Here is a 20,464-nt window from a genome sequence, read left to right as displayed (position 1 = left end):
TTCTCCTCTTCACCCTGACCCAACCCCCTTCCATTACCTATTCCTTTTCTCCAGAGATGCTGCCTGACCCGCTGAGTTACTCCAGCTTTGTGTCGAGCTATATTCCTTCATTTGGCTTCATTACTCACACCTTTTATATCCTTATCTCACACTTTGTCTTTTCATCTCTGGCCTTTGTCCAACTATATGCAAATCTAAAAACCTTCACCAATATCCATCTATCACTCGCCAGGCTTTGTCCTGCCCCCACCTCTCTTCCAGGCTTCTATCTCTCCCTCCCTACAATCCGTCCAAAAGGTACTGACCCGAAAACAATCAATCCATGTTCTCCGGAGATGTTGCTGCCTGACCTGCTAGGTTACTCCAACAGTCTTTTTATTTTAAACTAGCATCAAGTGTTCCTTGTGTCCCTAAATTAATTGACAAAATGGGAGATGCAGCATGGGAACAAATGTTTGTTGACAAAAATGAAGATCAACTGTCTGGAACTGCCAAATGGAAGTTTATTAGCTCATATTGTTACATTCAGTGCCCAATGTGCCTGCTGAAAGACAATATGTTGTTACTCAAGCTTATCTTCCTCAGTCTGAAGTGGAGACCCAATAAAAAAAATATTGTCTGTTCATTTCCCTCTCCAAATGCTGCCTGGCCTGCAAAGTTCCTCTAGCACTTGCATTTCATTGGTACAATGCAAGATGTAGAGGATAGATAGGAGTGAGAATTAAACTCCAGGTCACGATTCTGATAAATGTGCCAAAAATGGGAGAGAATGATCTGTTGTATTTGAAAGTTGCTCGTGTGAAAAATGAAGGTATGATGTTTCCAATTTGGTTTGGAGATCGGCGAACCAGTAAATGAATTGTTGAGGACACCATGAATTATGTTGCAGCAGTCGACGCAATTGTGGAGAAACCTATAAAAAAGACATATTGGAAGCACTGTGAGGCATGTGGAATTATCTGAATAGATGCAACAGAGGAAAAGAGAATTGGAGAACAGAATCCTTACACAGAACACTGTGAGAGCTGGCATATTCAAGGTAGTTGTGGGCTCAAGAGGCTTGAAGTAGATTCTAATCATTTTGCCTCCCCACTGGAATGAAGATAGAGTAGTCTCGAGATCTTGAGGTCAGCTGCAGGTAATGTTTCATTGGCAACTTCAAAAATCAACCCGAGGTTTTGGTTGGACAGTCAGGATTTCAGTGCTTCAAACAAAAAAAAGCGTTACCAATTTAAACAATTTTGTCAGACACAAACAGCTGCTACTGGCAAATTTGAAATTGGCAAAGAAAGAGATTTATGCTCAGAAGTTCAGTAATTATTGTAGAAATAAAATAACATACATTTGTGGTTTTAATGCCTTTAATGTGGAAAATTGCAGATTTAAAAAAAAAGCTTTAATAATGGGTAAAACCATTCTTGGTCTGAAAAAGGATCCTGACTAGACCTGCCCATTTTCTCCAGAGATATTGCCTGACCCACTGAGTTACTCCAGCACTTCTTTCACAATTGTGTCCATCTTTCACAATTTTAAACTAATTTATCGTAGATTTTCTTTCTTTCTTACAAAAAGAGCCTTCGAGTCATAACGTCATACAGCACATGAACAGGCCCCTCAGCCCAACTGCTCCATGCTGACCAAGATGTCCCATCTGAGCAAGGTCAGTTTGCCCTCGTTTGACCCATATCTCCATGTACCAGTCCTAATGTCCTTTAAACATTATAGTACATGTCTCAAATACCTCCTCAAGCAGCTCGCTCCCTATACCCATCACCCTCTGAGTAAAAAAAAAGTTGCCCCTCTGATCCCTTTTAAATCTGTCCCATCACCCTAAGCCTGTGCCTTCTTCGTCCCGATTTCCCCGACACAGGAAATGTGTGCATTCTCCCTATTCCCTCTCATCCCGGTTTTATCCACCATGACAAGATAACCATTCAGCCGCCTGAAGGAATGAAGTCCGAGCGTGCTCATGTCTCCCTTAGCTCAGGCTGAGTGCTGAAAATCTTTCCTGCTCTCTTTCCAGCTTACTGTAGCAGGGTGACCAAAACTGAACATAATACTCTAAGTGCAGCCTCACCAACATCTTATACAACAGTAACATAACAACCCAACGTCTACACTCAATTCCCTAATTAATAAAGGCCAGCGTGCCAAGAGACCCTTGTCCACCCACACCACTTTCAGGGAAGTAGGTACTTGTACCCTTTGATCCACCTTGTCTTAGTATTTCCCAGGATCCCACTGTAAAGGTCCTGCCCAGGTTTGACTTCCCAAAATATCACCTCACACTTATCTGAATCAAACTCCATTTTTCAGCCCACTTACCAAGTTGATCAAGTTCCAATTCTAATTATTTATAACCATATTCACTGGTTAACCAAAAGAGAATATTTAACAAAAAATGATTAAAATGGCAAAAAAATAAATCACAAAGTAACAGTGACAAGCTGATGTCCCCAAGGAAATACATTATTTAATCACAGCACCCCTGGTTTGTAAAATGAGAATTTTGCCGCTATAACTTCGACCAGCCTAATGAGAAGTGTGAATAAAGTTATAATGTCTTCCCACAATTCATCTTTGAATTTAAAATGGTACATTAAAATAGCCTATTCTGCAAAGAGTATTTACCATCCATCAAAGCCTGCTTTGTTTATCCCTTTTTAAAGCTGAAGTGTTTATTACTCAAAATTCAATCCAAAGAACACATGCAGGTTTTTTTTTGCACTGTACCCTGGGTTTAGGATTTCTTTAACAAGAATATAAACCTCGGGTGATCAAACCAGAACGCAAGTACAAAGTGCAACCAAACACATTAGACAAAATGATTTGAGTCTCAGAATTGCACTTTTTGCATCTTTATACACATTATTTGCACAGTTGCAATTCCTTGGCAGGTTCATCAGACATGACTACATTCAAAAGTTTTGAACTATTCTAAAAGGATTTAAAATACCAAGAGATTTCAAGTTAATCTTTTTTAAATCTAGAATTATTTAAGTGAATTGCAACTCTCTTTATGTCAACAAAATCATTTCACTTAACCAACCCAAAAAGAACAGAAAATGCCAGAATACAATTGACAACACTCGGAGAGAAACATTTCAAGACATTGATCTTTCTTCAGAACTGGGAAAAGTTAGAAATAAAACAAATTTTAAATTAAGGGGGAGGGGAGAACAAAGAGGAAGATTCAAGCAGGTGGCTGGAAAGATGAAATGTGCATGTGAAAAGTGATGGTAAATATATTTATGGATAACAAAAGGCAAGTCCGAGAAAGGCAAATTTGCAAAATTACCAGCAAAAAAGGTGAAACTACAAATGAGATACAAAAGATAGAATTGCCAATTTATTATTAGATCCAGAATGTAACCATGTTAGAAGTCGAGGGATTGTTCCTCAAATTCCACAAGGTTTCAATGGTACAAAACAGAATAATCCGAAACTGTACCCTTTGTGGATACAAGAGATAAACTGACACTTTCAAAAGAAATGCAAATGATCAACAAAGTTGATTTAAACAACAAGGTTCAAGTACCAGGAAATACATATTGGGACCTTTAAAAGGATACTTGTAATATTGTGTAATAAATTCCCCAAGAGCTGGAGATAATCAAATCATTTTTAAGAAAAAAAAATCTGAGATTTGATAAGAAGGCAAGAGTCAAACTCAGATTAAAACAAAACTCCCAATGTGCAAAGGCAAATAGTTCTCAAATGTTATTGTTGGGGAATCAGACTGGAATATTTTTGAACGAGCAATGTGAAGATTTGATCTTGAGCTGGATATTATACTGTACTACCACCCTGGGTAAAACAAGAAAATTTGAATTTGTTTGTGAATTATCTAATATTGTTTATCTACACAATAAATTCCTCAGCATGGTACTAATCCCAGGAGACAATGTCACCATTGGATGTTTTATTTTAATAAAAGCATTTAAGGAATTTCTTTTTATACTTGCTTGGAAAGGCCAGCTATCAATGCCCACCCCCTTTTCCCTTTGAGACGATAATGCTGATCTGCCTTTTGGAACCACTGCAGTCATTGTGGTGAAAGGTACTCCACATGCTGTTAGGGAAAGGGTTTCAGGACTTTGTCCCAACAAATTATTGTGGAATCCAGGACATTGGAAGTGGTAGTGTTACCATCTCTTTGGAGCTCTTGTCTTTCTAGGTGGTAGAAGCTGAGGTTTCCTGGTGGCGTCAAAGCCCTTTCTGAATTGCTACAGTACATTTTGTTGATACAAGCTACTTTTACCTTGCTCTGCCATCTCTTCTCATTTAAATTAGTCACAGATTTTTCCTTTTTACTGTTGCCTTCATTTCCCAGTGATGGAGATGTCAACAAAAAAAGGCCCGTTTTGTCCCAGATTGTTTTGTGCTTTTCATAACCAAATTCATCCTGGCAACTGAACAGTTTTGCATCACATTCATTCCTTGTGCCTGTTAATGCTTTTAATAACTTGGGTAATCAAGTTATTGGGCAGTCCCTCATCACAGAGCATCAAGTATCCAAACTACTTTTGCTGCATTAGTATTTACATGGCTGTAACAATTAGCATTTTGGTAGCCACGTTTGACCAGAAGGTTATATACATATGATGTGATAAGCTACCCGTTGAACGACAAGAGTTGGTGGCTTAATTGCAGTTCTGGGTTATGCAAAGTGGAAATAATAGTGAAAACTCCTTATTGGTGAATGGTACAGCACAATTAGAAATCCTTAGGTACACAAAATTGCTGGGGAAACTCAGCGGGTGCAGCAGCATCTATGGAGCGAAGGAAATAGGCGACGTTTCGGGCCGAAACCCTTCTTCAGACTGATGGGGGTGGGGGGGGGGGGGAGAAAGAAGGAAAAGGGGAGGAGGAGGAGGAGCCCGAGGGCGGGCGGATGGGAGGGTGGGAGGAGACAGCTAGAGGGTTAAGGAAGGGGAGGAGACAGCAAGGGCTAGCAAAATTGGGAGAATTCAATGTTAATGCCATACGGACGCAAGGTCCCCAGACGGAATATGAGGTGCTGTTCCTCCAATTTCCGCTGTTACTCACTCTGGCAATGGAGGAGACCCAGGACAGAGAGGTCGGATTGGGAATGGGAGGGGGAGTTGAAGTGCTGAGCCACCGGGAGTTCAGGTAGGTTATTGCGGACTGAGCGGAGGTGTTCGGCGAAACGATCGCCCAACCTACGCTTGGTCTCCCCGATGTAAATCAGCTGACATCTAGAGCAGCGGATGCAGTAGATGAGGTTGGAGGAGATACAGGTGAACCTTTGTCGCACCTGGAACGACTGCTTGGGTTCTTGAATGGAGTCGAGGGGGGAGGTGAAGGGACAGGTGTTGCATTTCTTGCGGTTGCAACGGAAAGTGCCCGGGGAGGGGATGGTGCGGGAGGGAAGGGAAGAATTGACGAGGGAGTTGCGGAGGGAGCGGTCTTTGCGGAAGGCAGACATGGGGGGAGATGGGAAGATGTGGCGAGTGGTGGGGTCACGTTGGAGGTGGCGGAAATGGCGGAGGATTATGTGTTGTATTTGCCGGCTGGTGGGGTGAAAGGTGAGGACCAGAGGGACTCTGCCCTTGTTGCGAGTGCGGGGATGGGGAGAGAGAGCAGTGTTGCGGGGTGTGGATGAGACTCTGGTGTGAGCCTCATCTATGGTGGCGGAGGGGAATCCCCGTTCCCTGAAGAACGAGGACATTTCCGATGCCCTGGTATGGAATGTCTCATCCTGGGAACAGATGCGGCGTAGGCGGAGGAATTGGGAGTAGGGGATGGAGTCTTTACAGGGGGCAGGGTGGGAAGACGTCTAGTCCAGAAAGAAATCCTTACTGAGTAGCTTTGTTATGTGGCAACTTTCTTGATTAAGCGGCCTTGTGTTGCTCATTAAGTTGCAAGGCACTAAGGCTTTATCTGCAGTACCTGTTCAGAAGAGATGGATCCTTTTGTCCAAGAATAAATCCAAGTGTCAATACAACCCATCCTTTTTGTTTCCTATTCTACAAGCACCAACTTTTGCCCTGCTCTTCCATCCTTCTCTCATTTAACTCACACAGATTTTCCTTTGCCATGCCCACTCATTCCTTTTCTAGGTCTGAACTTTCTTTAAAAAAGCAGTTCATTTCAAACTTAATTTTCTGTTGAAAGGTCATTGCTTTCACACACGACCACTGCTTCTATTGCCACTGATGCTTTAACTCTTCAATCTCTATTTCAGTTATTCGTTTGCAATATAATTAAGTTGTTGGCAATTACTAACCAAAACTAATTAAAAACCTGATCTCCAAGGATTTCCTCTGTGTGTGAACTGTTAAAATGTACAATAATTCTATCTGAAACTATAGAACAAGGAAGTTTTGATAAACTATAATTTTTGTGGTCAGACTTTTAAAGTGTATATATGAAAATGAAGGTACACAAAAAAGCTGGAGAAACTCAGTGGGTGCAGCAGCATCTATGGAGCGAAGGAAATAGGCAACGTTTCGGGCCGAAACCCTTCTTCAGACTGATCGGGGGTGGGGGGGGGGGGGGGGGGGGCGGGGACAAGAAAGGAAAAAGGAGGAGGAGCCCGAAGGCTGGGGGATGGGAGGAGACAGCACACAAAAAAGTTGGAGAAATATATGAAAATGAATATCTATATTACAAATTATACCCAAATTAGACTTGGATATGATACAAGATTGATATTTTAATCCAAGTAAATGTAACAAACATTTATTGCTACTAATAAACTGGTTAATAATCCTGTTGTTACTATAAATGTTCAGATGCGTGCATTTTACATTATATCTGAATATACACTATGTTGTCAATTTATCTGCTTTGAAGGAAAGTCATTTGTAACTACTAAAATAGCAGAACTCATATTAGCATATTTTTGTTACATTGTGTGTATTCTTCAATCACTGCATGAAATGCAAGGGAAATTTCAGCGCCTAAAGTAGTTGTCAGTGACCATGTATGCCACAGTCTGAAGGTTCTCGACCGCAAACGTCTCCCAATCATTCTATCCAGAAATGCCTATCCCGCTGTTCCAGTATTTTGTACCCATCTTCGGTTTAAACCAGCATCTGCAGTTCCTTCCTACATGCCTTTGCAGTTCCTGTATGCCTTTGCTGGTTGCCATTATTACTGTTGAACAAACTATTTATTCCTCAATATGAACTATTGTAATGTGCGAATTTCAAATGAAATAATTTTAAAGTCTTTTATGATAACACACAAAAAAATGGATTATATTCCACTTCTTAGTGAGCACTCTTACAATATATCCAATTTACAGTAATGTTTCATTTATGAGATTTTTTAAATGTCATTGGCAAAGCAACTGTTAGGTGCCAGAGATTTCACTGGAAAAATGGAAAGATCACACTCAAATCTCTCTTCTGTTATGTGGAGAATTTCATTTGAGGCCAGTTTAAAAATATTACTTCACATGGCTAGCAAATTGGCTTATGAAGATTATCTAACTGCATATGCATTCCAATACAAAGTATTTCACTTAGCCATCTTCTATATCAATCAACCTTTATTGTCATCTTGCAAGCAACAGTTGTACAGTGCAAAATGAAAAGACGTTTCTCAGGGAATAGCGGAGCATCGCACATGAAATTTAAAACATCTCACACATAATAACACTAAAAACAATCCAGTCCCTGATGGAACAGTATAAATAGTTAAAAGCAGGTAAAACAACAACGTTAAAATACAGTAAAACCAATCATAAAAATGTCCGGGGCAGCTGATTTGAGTGGCCAGTGCCAGTTATTAAAGTGGCCAGTGCCAGTTATTACAGTGTCCGTGCCAAGCCTCAGAATCAGGTGACTGTGAGTACAGAGTGACTGTTTAGCAGCCTCACAGCCTGTGGCAGGAAGCTGTTTAGCAGTCTTGTAGTCCGGGCTTTGATGCTGCGATATCTCTTGCCTGATGGCAGGAGATCCAGGTGTATGTGGAGGGGGTGCAGTTTGTGCTTAGCAATTCTCTGAGCTTTTTTCAGACAGCGGCTCTGGAACAGTTGTTGTACCGAGGGTAGGGAGACGCCAATGATCCTCTCTGCTCCCCTCACTATCCTCTGCAGAGCCTTCCTGTCCGAGCAGTTGCAGGTGGAGTACCACGTATTTATGCAGTACGCGAGTACAGACTCCACCGTACCCCTGTAGAAAGTCCTGAGGATGTTGGTGGGGAGTGAGGCCTGTTTGAGTTTCCTCAGGAAGTGCAGTCGCTGATGGGCCCGTTTGACGGTCCCAGTGGTGTTCCTGGACCAGGTGAGGCTGTCTGTAATTTGAACACCGAGGAACTTTATGCTCTTCACTCTCTCCACTGTCGTGCCACTGATGTTGAGGGGTGTATGCTTTGGCTGCACCCTCCTGCACCCTCCTATCACTCACCTACACCTTATTTCTTATTGAAATGCTCACCTTTGCTACCTCTTCAACTGCATCCCATATTCCAACTTCCATAAACTTGAGTAAGGAGCATCAAGCCAAATTAAGAACATTGAAAATGATTTCAATTTCTTTTTTTTAAATCCAAAGGAATATCCTTTATATTCCCAAACTATTTTAGCTATTTCCTGCAAACATACAAATTGAACTTTAATGTCTGCATTTGATAATAAATATCCTGATGGCACTCAAAAATACAATTTTTAACTAATTATCTAGCTTTCAATGGCCTTCAGTTTATTATCTTTTAATGTCAGTTACAGCATTTATGTTTTCTTGTAAAATACCCAAACACCTTGCAAAAATAACAAGCGCTGATTCAAGCTACATATGTAGACAGAAAACCCGTTAATGTTTCAGATCAAAGACTGTTTGTCAATATTTCATGAAAGCATTTATTACCTAAATCACTATGAACGTGAAGTAACCATCACATCGAAGCAATAGATCACATCAATCGGATTGTCATTGTGCAGTTCAACAGAGAGTATGAAGCGATCACAGAGTTGCATTAATAGCTGAAATGATAAATATCAATTGCTTCATTGAGAAAGTGATAAGTTACCCACCAGCAGGCTCGAATACTTACCTCCAACACCAGCTCTTCATCAAACACTTCGCCCATCGCCGGCCGCCATTTAAGTGGGTGAAGACGGAGTGTGGCATTCTGGGAGGAGTAGTCCGACGGCGTCTCACGCCGAGCAATGAGACGCAGATGAAAACTACAAGTCCCGTGACGTATCGGGCGGAGGACGGCAAACGCTGGACGTCAGGAGGAATGCTCGAGCCGAGGGCGGGCGGGCGGTTGGGCTGCAGAGGGCGCAGCGCGAGAGCGAGCGAGCTCGGGGCGAGCAGAGGCAGAGAGGAGAGAGAGCGAGAGGGGAGAGGAGTCCAGACTGCGATCACTTGGTTTAATGTCCTCTCCTTCAAAATTCATCGTCGCCTCCCCTCTGCGCGGTTAACCGTGTGGCCGAGACGGATCGTGTGGTGAAAGAGGAGGCGCGGATGAGTGGGTAGAAGCCGCCGGAGGACATGGAGCGGTAGAGTGTGGGGGGGGGAGCGCCCCGGGCACGGCAGTCGTGCAGCATGAGCGCAGGTGAGAGTCGGCGCTGGCCTGGCCTCCATTCCGGCAAACTTTGCCCCCGTCCAGGTGCGAGGTGTTTACAACAGCGCTCGGCTTTCCCGACGATGCGGAGAGCAGGATGGACGGGGTCTGCTTTGTTGGCGTAATTATGGCCGGGAAGTGTCGCCGAGCGGCTGCCCTCCTCCCACCGCTCGGAGACCTTCTCCAGAGAAGACTTTCTCCTCTGTCTGTGATAACTTCGTTCCTGATATTCTTTTCTTGCCAAGATCGAGTGGCATTTCCTTCGCTGAAATCTTGTGGTGTTAACGATGGTTGTTTGTTCGATCACTTGTGGTGAAGTTAATGCCCGGGGTTCTACATTTCCCTGGCAGGCAGCGATGTGTATCGATGTTGGGGAGATGGTTATTCGTTCACCAGGCAACTTGCCATCTGTCGTTTCTGTCAGTAATTTCGATCACTCCTTTTGTGGAAATCAACCCTGTCGAAGTTTGCCTTTCAGTCTTGGACATGCACTCAACTAAATCCCAACTACAGCCAGCTGCACAGAACCCCTTTGTACCGTGTCATGTATATTCCCGTGGCCAGTTTACACACTGTGACTGGGTTATTTAAGGAAAACAACGTTGTATCGTTTTAAGGTTCAAATCATTGTAATTTTTAGATTGTTCTTGCCAAGATAAACGACGTAGAGTACGGGTCGTTCAAAGATATGTAAAATAGTCAAGCTCAATAATATATTACCGCTATGACCCTATTTAACCCAAAATATTTGTAGATTATTTTATTTACACTACTGGTATTATTGGTGCAGATCTCAGGAGAATAAATATTTTAAACAAATCGTGATCATGGAATGGACGGAGTGACAACTGCAACCTCACTAGGGTTTCCATCTGCAGGAATATGTAATTTGAAGTCTTTGTCTTGTTTTGAATACATTTGACCCTTTTTCAGTGTGACATCTGGTTTGTATTTTGGAACTGCATATTGTTAGAGAATTCTTTGACTTTAATTGGGCTGTGCAATAATGGCAATTGTGCAAATTTTGGGGAGCAGCTGTGTTCCCCGCACTTGTAATAATGTAGTTGTAAAGTGCAGAACGTCAGATGGATCCTTATTGCTGTGACCACTGCTTTAATGACGGATCACAGCTGAGGCTGAAACCCTTTCTGTCCTGGTCCTTGGAGCTTTGTTCTCAGGGGGCAGACCTTGATCTCTGAATGCTCGAAAGCAGTTTTAGACACCATCGTAGTTGACAATAATTTTGCAAATAAATTGAGCAATTTCTGCCATACTCTTTATAAACTGAGTTTTATCAATGGGGAGTTTAAATAGGACAGTGGAATGATTGTGACTGTTCAATGATTTTGTTTATAAATAGCACATTTGAAAGTTGGCCGTGACTTTTATTCAGAATCTCTTGCTGGATGTGTGTGGGTAGGAGTGTTCTAGAAATCTTAGCTTGCCTCCGTAAGTGAGAGGATGTTACAATGGGAATCCCACTTATTGGGAAGGAGAAATTTGAAAGAAATAGCCGAAGGCATATAAGCCACAAATTGTAATTGAAACGAGCAAGAAAAAGTTCCTACGTTTTCAACTGTAGAAACAAGGAACCCGAAAAGGTGAACAAAAATATACTGAATTTTATTTATCAATATGATTTTCAATGAAAACACTTGAGCAACTCACTTTCCCAATCTTTCAGATTCACTCTGAATCCTTCCTCTCTAACTTGATTTGTGTTGTGCTCTTATCACCAATATCCATTCAGGATAGTGACTTGATTTTAATTTTTAACCTGTGTTCCTTGATGTTAGCATAACTGGTTTGAAACTTTGTCAGTTCCGCCTAATAATCCACAATTTCAACTAACATACAGCTTGTTTTCCATAATTTTTAGTTATAATATAACTTTTCACATATAATGATCTGAGTTTTGACCATCACTTGTGTGCCAGCCATATGACATTAAAGGAGAGTAGTGGAAATCTACAACCTGTCCGTCATTTCTTGAAAGATTTGAACTGGTGATAATTTTTCAAATGTGAACTAATGTTGACTCACGCGCATTTATTTTATTTACAATTCCTTTATTCCAGCTGTAACCTTGATTTAGTTTTAGTTTATTGCTGTACCGAGGTACAGTGAAAAGCTTTTGTCGCACATCACCAGATTCAGGGACTGTTTCTTCCCCGCTGTTATCAGGCAACTGAATCGTCCTACCACAACCAGAGGGCAGTGCTGAACTACTATCTATCTTTTCGGTGACCCTCGGACTATCCTTGATCGGATTTTGCTGGCTTTACCTTGCATTAAATGTTATTCCCTTATCATGTATCTATACACACACTTTAAGTGGCTCGATTGTTACCATGTATTGTCTTTTTGCTGACTGGTTAGCACACAACAAAAGCTTTTCACTGTACACGTGACAAGAAACAAAACTGATTTATTTTTACTTTGTGTATGGTAGGAATACAGAATGGATATATAAGTAAAATAGTGTAACACCTTTGTGACAATTATTAAATCTAAATGTTTGCTGTCACTCTGTTAAGTTTCAAAATTATTTTGCTCCCAGATGCTGTGAATACATTCTCAGATATGAACTAGTTTCCCAAAGATAAACAATAATGTTAGACACAACGCGCTGGAGTAACTCAATGTATTAGACAGCATCTCTGGGTGTAAAAAGTATCGGTGACATTCTGACCCGAAACGACACCCATCGTTTTTCTCCAGAGATGCTGCATGGCCTGTTGAGTTACTCCAGCGTACCTTCGGTGTAAACCAGCATCTGCAGTTCCTTCCTACACATCAAGAATGATGTTAATAGCTCATGTCTAAAGCTGTCCCATTTGGCTGCATCAGAATGACTGTTGTCTACCTATTCCATGGGGCTCCAATGGTTTGAGACGTATTCTATAATATACTGAGATCAGGAGTCAAATACACTATGACTCCACAGCTCTATGCTCACCATAGATAGACACAAAAAGCTGGAGTGACTCAGTGGGACAGGCAGCATCTCTGGAGAGAAGAATTGGGTGACGTTTCAGGTCGAGACCCTTCTTCAGACTGGGTGTCGACCCGAAACATCACCCATTCCTTCTCTCCAGAGATGCTGCCTGTCCCACTGAGTTACTCCAGCTTTTTGTGTTTAAACTAGCATCTGCAGTTCCATCCTACACATTCTATGCTAGCCATAACTGGCACATCCAGTGGAGCCCCATTCGTTCACGTAGAAGCTAAATGGTTTGTTTTTAACTTAATATGAAATATATTAACACTGATGTTTTAAGTGAATTTATTTTACTTTGTGAACAATTTTTTTAATTTACTTGTTTTTCTATGATTCCAAAATGTGTCTGATGATCAATGATTTAGAAACAATGGAGAATGGCTTTGACAGCGTGAATTGTTATAAACCATCCAGATTAAGTAAATGACTCCTAGTTTTCTCCACTTGTGGTCTGGTTACCATTTGCAGGCTGTTTCAAGGTGCAGAAGGGTTCAAACAATGAAAGCCATGCAACTGTCAAAGAGTCAAGCAAGAGTAAAGTGCTTAATTGTCATAAGTACTGACAAAGGAACAATGAAATTAGTATTTGCGGCAGTAAACACAATACACCTGATTGAATGGCGGAGAAGACTTGATGGGCCGAGTGACCTAATTCTACTATCTCATGATCTATGTATCTATATCTATATATAAAAAATAAATAAATTAAATTAAAGTTCAAACTGTAATATTAGTGTAAAAACCAAAGTGCATTGTGCAAGCAAAGACACAATCCATATAAGTTCATAGTTGCTAAGATGAGTCCTGATTATTGTGCAAGAACCTGATGGTTGCGAGGAAGAAGCTATTTTGAACCTCAAAAATAAAGACACAAAGTGTTGGAGTAACATGGATAGTAGATGTTTTGTGTTAGGGCCATTCTTCAGACTGGGTCCTGACCTGAAATGTCATCAATCAGTTTGAAGGGGGTTCCCAACTTGTTACGTCCACTATCCATGTGCTCTGCTGAGTCACTCACTTGTAAACCAGCATTTGAAGTTCCTCGTTTCTCTATTTCTGAATCAAAATGGTCCCAGTTTTCAGGCTCTCGTATCACCTTCCTAATGGCCATAGAGTGCAGCCAGTGTGATGTGGCTATGCTCCCATTTGGTGATATTGGCACCCTTTTTGAGGGAGGGCCTCCTATAGATCCCTTCAATGAAAGGGGGGGGGGGAGATTCTTCTTGGACCATGCAGTATCTACCGCTCTGTAATCTTCATTCGTGGGCATTTGAGTTACTGAACCAGGCTGTGATGCAACCAGTCAGTGTGCTCTCTAACCTACACCAGTGGAGTGTACACAGCTCCAGTTTGAGGGACAGTTTCTTCCCAGTTGTTATCAGGCCACTGAACCATCCTACCACAATTAGAGAGCAGTCCTGAAGGATAGGAGGTGCACGTGAACCTCTGTCACACCAGGAAGGACTGCTGGGATCCCTCAATGAATGTCAGTGAGGAGTTATAGGGGCAGGTGATAGATCTTGTGTTGGTGGGATAATGTTGAAGGAGGCAGAAATGTCACCAACACGTTCAGTCTGAAGAAAGGTCCCAACCCGAAACATCACCTATCCATGATCTCCAAATATGCTGCCTGACTCGCTGAGTTGCTCCAGCACTCTCTGTCCTTTTTTGTAAACATGCATCAGTAGTTTCTTCCAAAGTGAATTGTGGTAGAACTCAAGTTATGGGCCATGGCCAGAGCAATCTGCCCCATTTATTTTTCTGCTCTTGAACATGTTCAAGTTTACCTACAACTCTTGAATATTTATTTGAGGTGCAAAGTACTGGAGTAACTCAACGGGTCAGGCAGCATCTCTGGACAATGTGGATAGGTGATGATGATTTGGGTCGGGACCCTTCTTCAGACTGATAGAAGCCTGAAGAAGGGTCCCAATCAGAAACATTGTTAGTCACTTTATATTTTGTTCTCCAGTAATGCTCCCTGACCCGCTACTCCAGTACTTTGTGTCCTTTTTTTATAAATGAGTATCTGGAGTGTCTTGTTTCTACTTTCTAATATTTATTTGTGTGCTAATGATTTACGAGTAAATAGAGTTTCTAGTACTTCTAGTATAATATTCCAATCGATGCAAATGTTTGTAAAATTTATCACAATTATAATGACAAATATCTGAAGGAACTCGTCGGGTCTGGCAGCATCTGTGGAGGAAAATGGACAAATGACATTTTGGGCAGGACCCATCTTCAGACCCAAAACATCTATCCATTTCCCTCCAAGAGTGCTGGCTGGCCCGATGAGTTCCTTCAGAGTTTGACAATTATACTGACTAAGCTTTTCACACTTTCAATCTGCTTTTTAAAATCTTCTTCTGCAGTTGTTGTTACATAATTTCGGCTGCAATTGTAATTCCTGTGGCCATTGTTTAAATTTCTTACTCCTATTAAGCGTAACTGATGTTCTGCGCCTATGAAATAATTTTATTGCCAACTGAGACTCAAATTGTTAAGACAATGTATTTTTTACTTAATTATGTCGGCAGCAATTGAATATAAAAAGGTGGTATGGTAAGCTTCTCCAAGGATAATGAACTGTAGAAAGCCTGTTTAGACTCTAAATTATCAACGTCAAAGATTTACTATATAGATAGTGCTATATAAAATTGCTACACATGAATACGGTGAATGGGAATAATAATCTTTCCAAGGGAATCTAAAACGAGAGCATAGGTTTAAAGTGAGAGGTCAAAAATTTAAAGGTGACCTATGGGTGACTCGGGATGATGCGTACATGGAATGAGCTGCCTGAGAAAGTGATAGGCATTCACATGGGTAAATAGAAACGTTTTTGAGGCATGTGGCCTAAACACAAGCAAATAGGACTATCTTAGGCAAGTACCATGATCAGCATTAATGAGTTGAGCCAAAGAGCTGTGTCCTTGCTCTGTGACTCTGTGTGTCTTCTCTCTTGTTCATCTTCCATGTTGTCTTGTGATATTTGAATATATTCTTTGCCTCCTATTCTACCAGTCTCTTTCTTCTCTGTGTTCTTGGTCTTTATTTAACCTTCTCTTCTAGTTTCATGACTAGATCATTTTCTTTTTCACTCATATATTGTCATATTTGAAGAATATGTTGTATGTTTTAAAAAAAGAATACTACCAAGTTATAAGATCATATCCCACACTACTATAACGGTTTCAATATTATGCAGTAATAATTGTGCAGTACCTTAGTGACACTATTTATTGGTTAAAGTTTGTTCCATCAAAACTTCCTAGTTAGTCACTTTATATTTTGTTGCAGCTATATAAAACTATGTATAGGAATAATTTTTAAATGTTTTTTTTGTTCTTTTTCCTGTAGAAATAAAGAAGCCACTGGTGGCCCCTAAACCTCGATTTGTTTTGGTTAAGAAGAAGCCGCCACCTCCAGTTGCTCCAAAACCAGATATCATAATTTTGGATTCTTTATCAGCGCACAAGGGATTAAAGCCTGCTCTCGCACCAAAACCAGTACTGCCAAAAACTACACCTGTGGCTGAAGTGAAACCAACACCACTTCGAAATTATAAATGCTACGGGGAAATTAAAAATGACCTGTGTGAAAATGTGAAGTGTTCTGTTTCCCAAGATGATGGTGATGGAATGCAAAAGGGAGATTATGATCAGTACATCATATCAAACTGCGTATGTAAAACTGAATGTGAGCATAAATATATAAATGGCGAAAATATTGACAAAAGCCAAACAGTCATTGAACATTTGGCTAAACTGAGACTTTTGGAACCTAACAAAAAATATGACCAAACAAAATATTCTCCGAGAGCAAAGCACAGGCCAGAGACCCAGTGCAGTGACATAGTCAACAAACACCAGCTAATTAGCAAAACTGATTTCCGGGAACAGAAATTTAAAGATGTCTTAACTCAGGTTGTAACACCAAATAATTATCTTCCCAGACAGAAGGATGCACATGGTGATGGGGATGTTAAATTGCTCAGTAGCAACAATGAGCAAAGTGAACTCTTCAGTGCTGATCAAAATATAAGTTCCAGAAGAAGCATAGGAGAAGCCTTTACAGACAATGACAATGATATTACAATTGCTGATTATCATGTGGTGATACAAAATGGAAAGAAATGCCATTCTCCGGGAACTGACCACAAGGAGAGGGTGTATAACAGCCAGCTGAAAGTTTCTAAAATGGATAAATTGATCTTTCAGGATTCCAATTCTTTAATTCCAGCTTCATCATTCAGCTCAGTGCCTTGCACCAAACCAGTTCCTATGCCAAAGCCAAAAAACGCACGCCTGGTTGGTCTTATCAGGCAAAAATGTATTGATGACTGTGTGGAAAATGCTGTGGATCCCAAAATGACATGCACGGATACATTTTCCGAAGCTCCAGATGGAGCTCTTTTAGATTGCAAGAAATCATTTGTTCCCTTGAATACTTGCGTTGCCTCCAAATATAACAATTCACATCAAACTGCTAATGCATCCTTTCATGGGAATATTGACGAGTCTAGTCAGGTAAAAGAGTCTTGTGGTCAAAGTAGTTCCACCAAACCACTTCTGGGCTCTGTCTCTAAAGTCAGGCAATCTTCAGATTTACAAAATAAAAGTAAAATAGAACAAATAAAGACAGACTTAGAAAATGGCAACAGAACATTACCAGCAGACACAAAGAGCAGCTTTATTCGAAGTACTTCACTCTCTATGAGCTTGCCAAAGTATTTCAGTTTGTCATGTGCTGAGAAAACGCCTGAGTCAAACAATGAGACTGCTTCAAATATTAAAAAAGTAACTACCAGTGAAGAAATATCTAGAATGAAAATTTCTCCAAAGGCTGTTCCAAAAAAACCACAGCGTCACAGCCTACCAACAGCTGTTGTGATTAGAAGAGATGTAGCAACAGGTAGTCCTACAGATTCAAGTGGAACAATAGAAAATAATTCAAAAGAGGGATTTAACAGATTATTCAGCCGAGACTCGCAAATGTCCAGTTATGAGCATGAAGCAATTTGTCCAAATGAGAAACCTGTATGGAAACTTGCACATCCCATTTTGCCTTTTCCACAGTGTCCTACCACAGTGGCAGTATCAAGTACTTCACAAAAAAAGGAAGCATTTACTGCAAAGCCAAGAGCTAAATCCTTCTCATCTGCAGATGCTGTAAAACTAGAGAAGTCTGCAAGAGTGTCTTCAAAGAAAAATTCATTTAAGAAGATCCTTGGAATTAAACTCTCTACAAAAATGAAGAATGACATTCACAAATTTCTGGCAAAAGGGAGCTGTTCACTGGACAGCATGTCACCAGTACCTAATTCTGAAAAGAATAACCAAGATGACCATCAGTGCTTCCCAGGATCTCAGATGGATGGTCGGAAAAAAACCCCCACAAAAGCACATTCTGCTGATTCCTGCCTTCCCACTGAAAAGAAAGGTCACAAACTTAAAAATCGCTCAAAACTGTCAAATGATTTTACTGCACAGCAAGAGTCTTGTATGGAGATGCAAACAAAATGCCCAGGGAATTCTAAACAATTAAGTAAATCATTGTTTCCTTCTTCTAAATATAATAATATAAGCACAAACTTTGACTGGAAAAGTTCTTCAAGTGTTGAAGACTCTGATACATTCATTTATGAGATAGAACCTTATGCAGTTTCAAACTGCTATCAGAAGTGCAGAGCAAGCCCAAAGAACCAAAGTATCAGGTAATTACAGGAATGCTACATTACTCTCTTTAACCATTTAAATTTGTATGTGTATTTTTGCTGTAAAGAGAAGCAAGAACTTTGCACAATAATGTGCCTGCTAAATAGAATTTTATTTTTTTTAACATACTAGTGTATTCTCTTAATCTGTTTACACCTCATCAGAGCCAGAACTAACATGCTTGCAGGTTTGCAAGTACTATTGGGGAGGTTTCAACTAGTTTGGCAAATGGATGGGAATGTTAAAGGCAATTCAGGTGGTCAAAGAACAAAATCGAAAGGGGAAATTGGCAAAGTAGCAAGTGCAATAAGTAAAGTAAAACTCAGATAATCCCAGTCCTCGTGGAATTTTGTGGGTGAAAATATATATTTACTATTGAATTTTATTCATTCCAGCCGAACATACCATTGTTTCTTTTTTTTTAAACCTGTTTAGCATTAGTGTATTAAATCTTCCAGTTGGTTTAAAGGGGAAGGGAAACAATCTGAAGAAAGGTCCCAACTTGAAACTTCACCTATCCATGTTCTCCAGAGATGCTGCCTGATCCGCTGAGTTACCCTTCGCACTTTTTTGGAAAACAGTCCTGGTTAGTTCAGAAGGAGCAAAACAAACAGGACCTGTTGAAATCCAGTTGTATGTTGTAGCTTGTATCACTAGAGTTTCGATGAGCTGAAACATACAAACTCCGGACCCCCGCCCGCATTTTAAACACCAACTCTCGCCACCTGCCCAGTCAACACTCTGGACCCTGGCTCTGACCACAAAGCTGCTCACGTTGCTGACTCCTGGGGTTCCTGAGCCAAGTTGCAGAAAGAAGATCTGAGGTTACTAAGTCCATGGATTCTGTGGACTTGGTGTATTATTGAGTGTGCTGGATGAAAAACCATTACAAAGAAGAAGGTCTGAAGAAGGGTTTCGGCCTGAAACGTTGCCTATTTCCTTCGCTCCATAGATGCTGCTGCACCCGCTGAGTTTCTCCAGCTTTTTTGTGTACCTAGGATTTACAAACAATCGGACGCTGGATTATCAGAGTTTTATTGTAGATATTAAAATCAACAAGGTAAAGAAGGATGTTAAAATGCTTCATTGGTAACAAAGTCAATAAATTCATGGTAAGGCAGCACAGTGGCGCAGCAGTGGAGTTGCTGCCTTACAGTGCCGGAGACCCGAGCTCGATCCTGATGCGGGTGCTCTCATTATGGAGGTTGTACATTCTCCCATGGGTTTTCTCCAGGTGCTCCGTTTTCCTCCCACATTCGAAAAACGAACAGTTAATTGGCTTCCATAAATTGCCCCTAGTGTGTAGGATGCGAACTGGGATAACTGGTTGGATCGTTGGTTGGCACGGACTCAGTGGGCTGAAGAGCCAGCTTCCATACTATATCTCTAAACAAAACTAAATGGAAGTGGATGGGTATGATCATATTAGCATAATAAAAATGTGGCTCTGGGATGACTAGAGCTGTTAACTAAATTTTGTAGGCTATTCAACATTTAGGAAGGACGGGCAACAAAGAAATGTGGGTAGTGTAGCAATATGTTTGAGGGAAGAGACCAGTGCGGTGGTGAAAACATAATCTTGCTTGATGAATCATGACATGGGTATAAAATCAATTTGGGTCGAGCTTAGAAATATCAAGGGACAAATAGTAACAGTAACAGGTAATATGATTTCACTTAAATATAAACAGATCAAAGTTGCTGTAATAAGAAAGATTAGTTCATAGAATGTATATACAATGCTGTACTGGATTGTTATGCTGAGGAACTAAACAAGCAGATGCCAATTTTGCATCTCATTTTGTACAAAGAGAAAGCATTGTTTGATTGAACTTATTGTAATAGGCCTTTGGGAATGAGTAACTATAACATGAAGGAACTTTTTTTTATTGAGTTGCAAATTATGTAATTGCAAAACTAGGGTCTAAAAATCTAAACAAAAGTATGAGAGAGGAGCTGGCTATTATTGGGAGAACACACCGATTAGTTGACATGAGTTGGATTGATGTAATTGTTATTGCAGAGACATGATTGCAGAGTGACCGGTACTGGTAATTAATATTCCAGTTTATTTAATGTTTATTGAATCAAGGAGGATACAGTATGTGTGGTAGTGAATAGTACTACAGATGTTTTTAGATTGCAATAGGGAATCGGTTTGGGTAGGATGAGGAATAGAGTAATGCAGTACAGAAATATGCCC

General features: G+C 40.7%; 2 protein-coding genes across 4 annotated transcripts in view; one reads left to right on the top strand and one right to left on the bottom strand.

The window, feature by feature from the left end:
- The window catches only part of vezt (vezatin, adherens junctions transmembrane protein), a 91,114-nt gene extending 82,021 nt beyond the window's left edge, over positions 1-9,093 (bottom strand). Inside the window, exon 1 of the mRNA XM_033039402.1 lies at positions 9,025-9,093. Coding sequence (XP_032895293.1) covers positions 9,025-9,060 — 36 coding nt within the window. The 5' untranslated portion in view covers positions 9,061-9,093. The remainder of the gene's footprint in view (positions 1-9,024) is intronic.
- The window catches only part of fgd6 (FYVE, RhoGEF and PH domain containing 6), an 88,111-nt gene that overhangs the window by 664 nt on the left and 66,983 nt on the right, over positions 1-20,464 (top strand). Inside the window, exons 1-3 of one of the 3 annotated variants that reach the window (XM_033039401.1) lie at positions 5,070-5,080; positions 9,304-9,531; positions 15,905-18,260. In XM_033039401.1, coding sequence (XP_032895292.1) covers positions 9,522-9,531; positions 15,905-18,260 — 2,366 coding nt within the window. In that variant the 5' untranslated portion in view covers positions 5,070-5,080; positions 9,304-9,521. Of the gene's footprint in view, positions 1-5,069; positions 5,081-9,251; positions 9,532-15,904; positions 18,261-20,464 lie in introns of those variants that run through there. The other 2 variants (XM_033039400.1, XM_033039399.1) reach the window with 2 other exon arrangements.

The sequence above is a fragment of the Amblyraja radiata genome, chromosome 21 (assembly GCF_010909765.2).
Source record: "Amblyraja radiata isolate CabotCenter1 chromosome 21, sAmbRad1.1.pri, whole genome shotgun sequence".
In the NCBI taxonomy this organism is placed as follows: domain Eukaryota; kingdom Metazoa; phylum Chordata; class Chondrichthyes; order Rajiformes; family Rajidae; genus Amblyraja; species Amblyraja radiata.
Note: the sequence above shows the minus strand (reverse complement) of the source record. Positions and strands in the feature narration are given on the sequence as shown.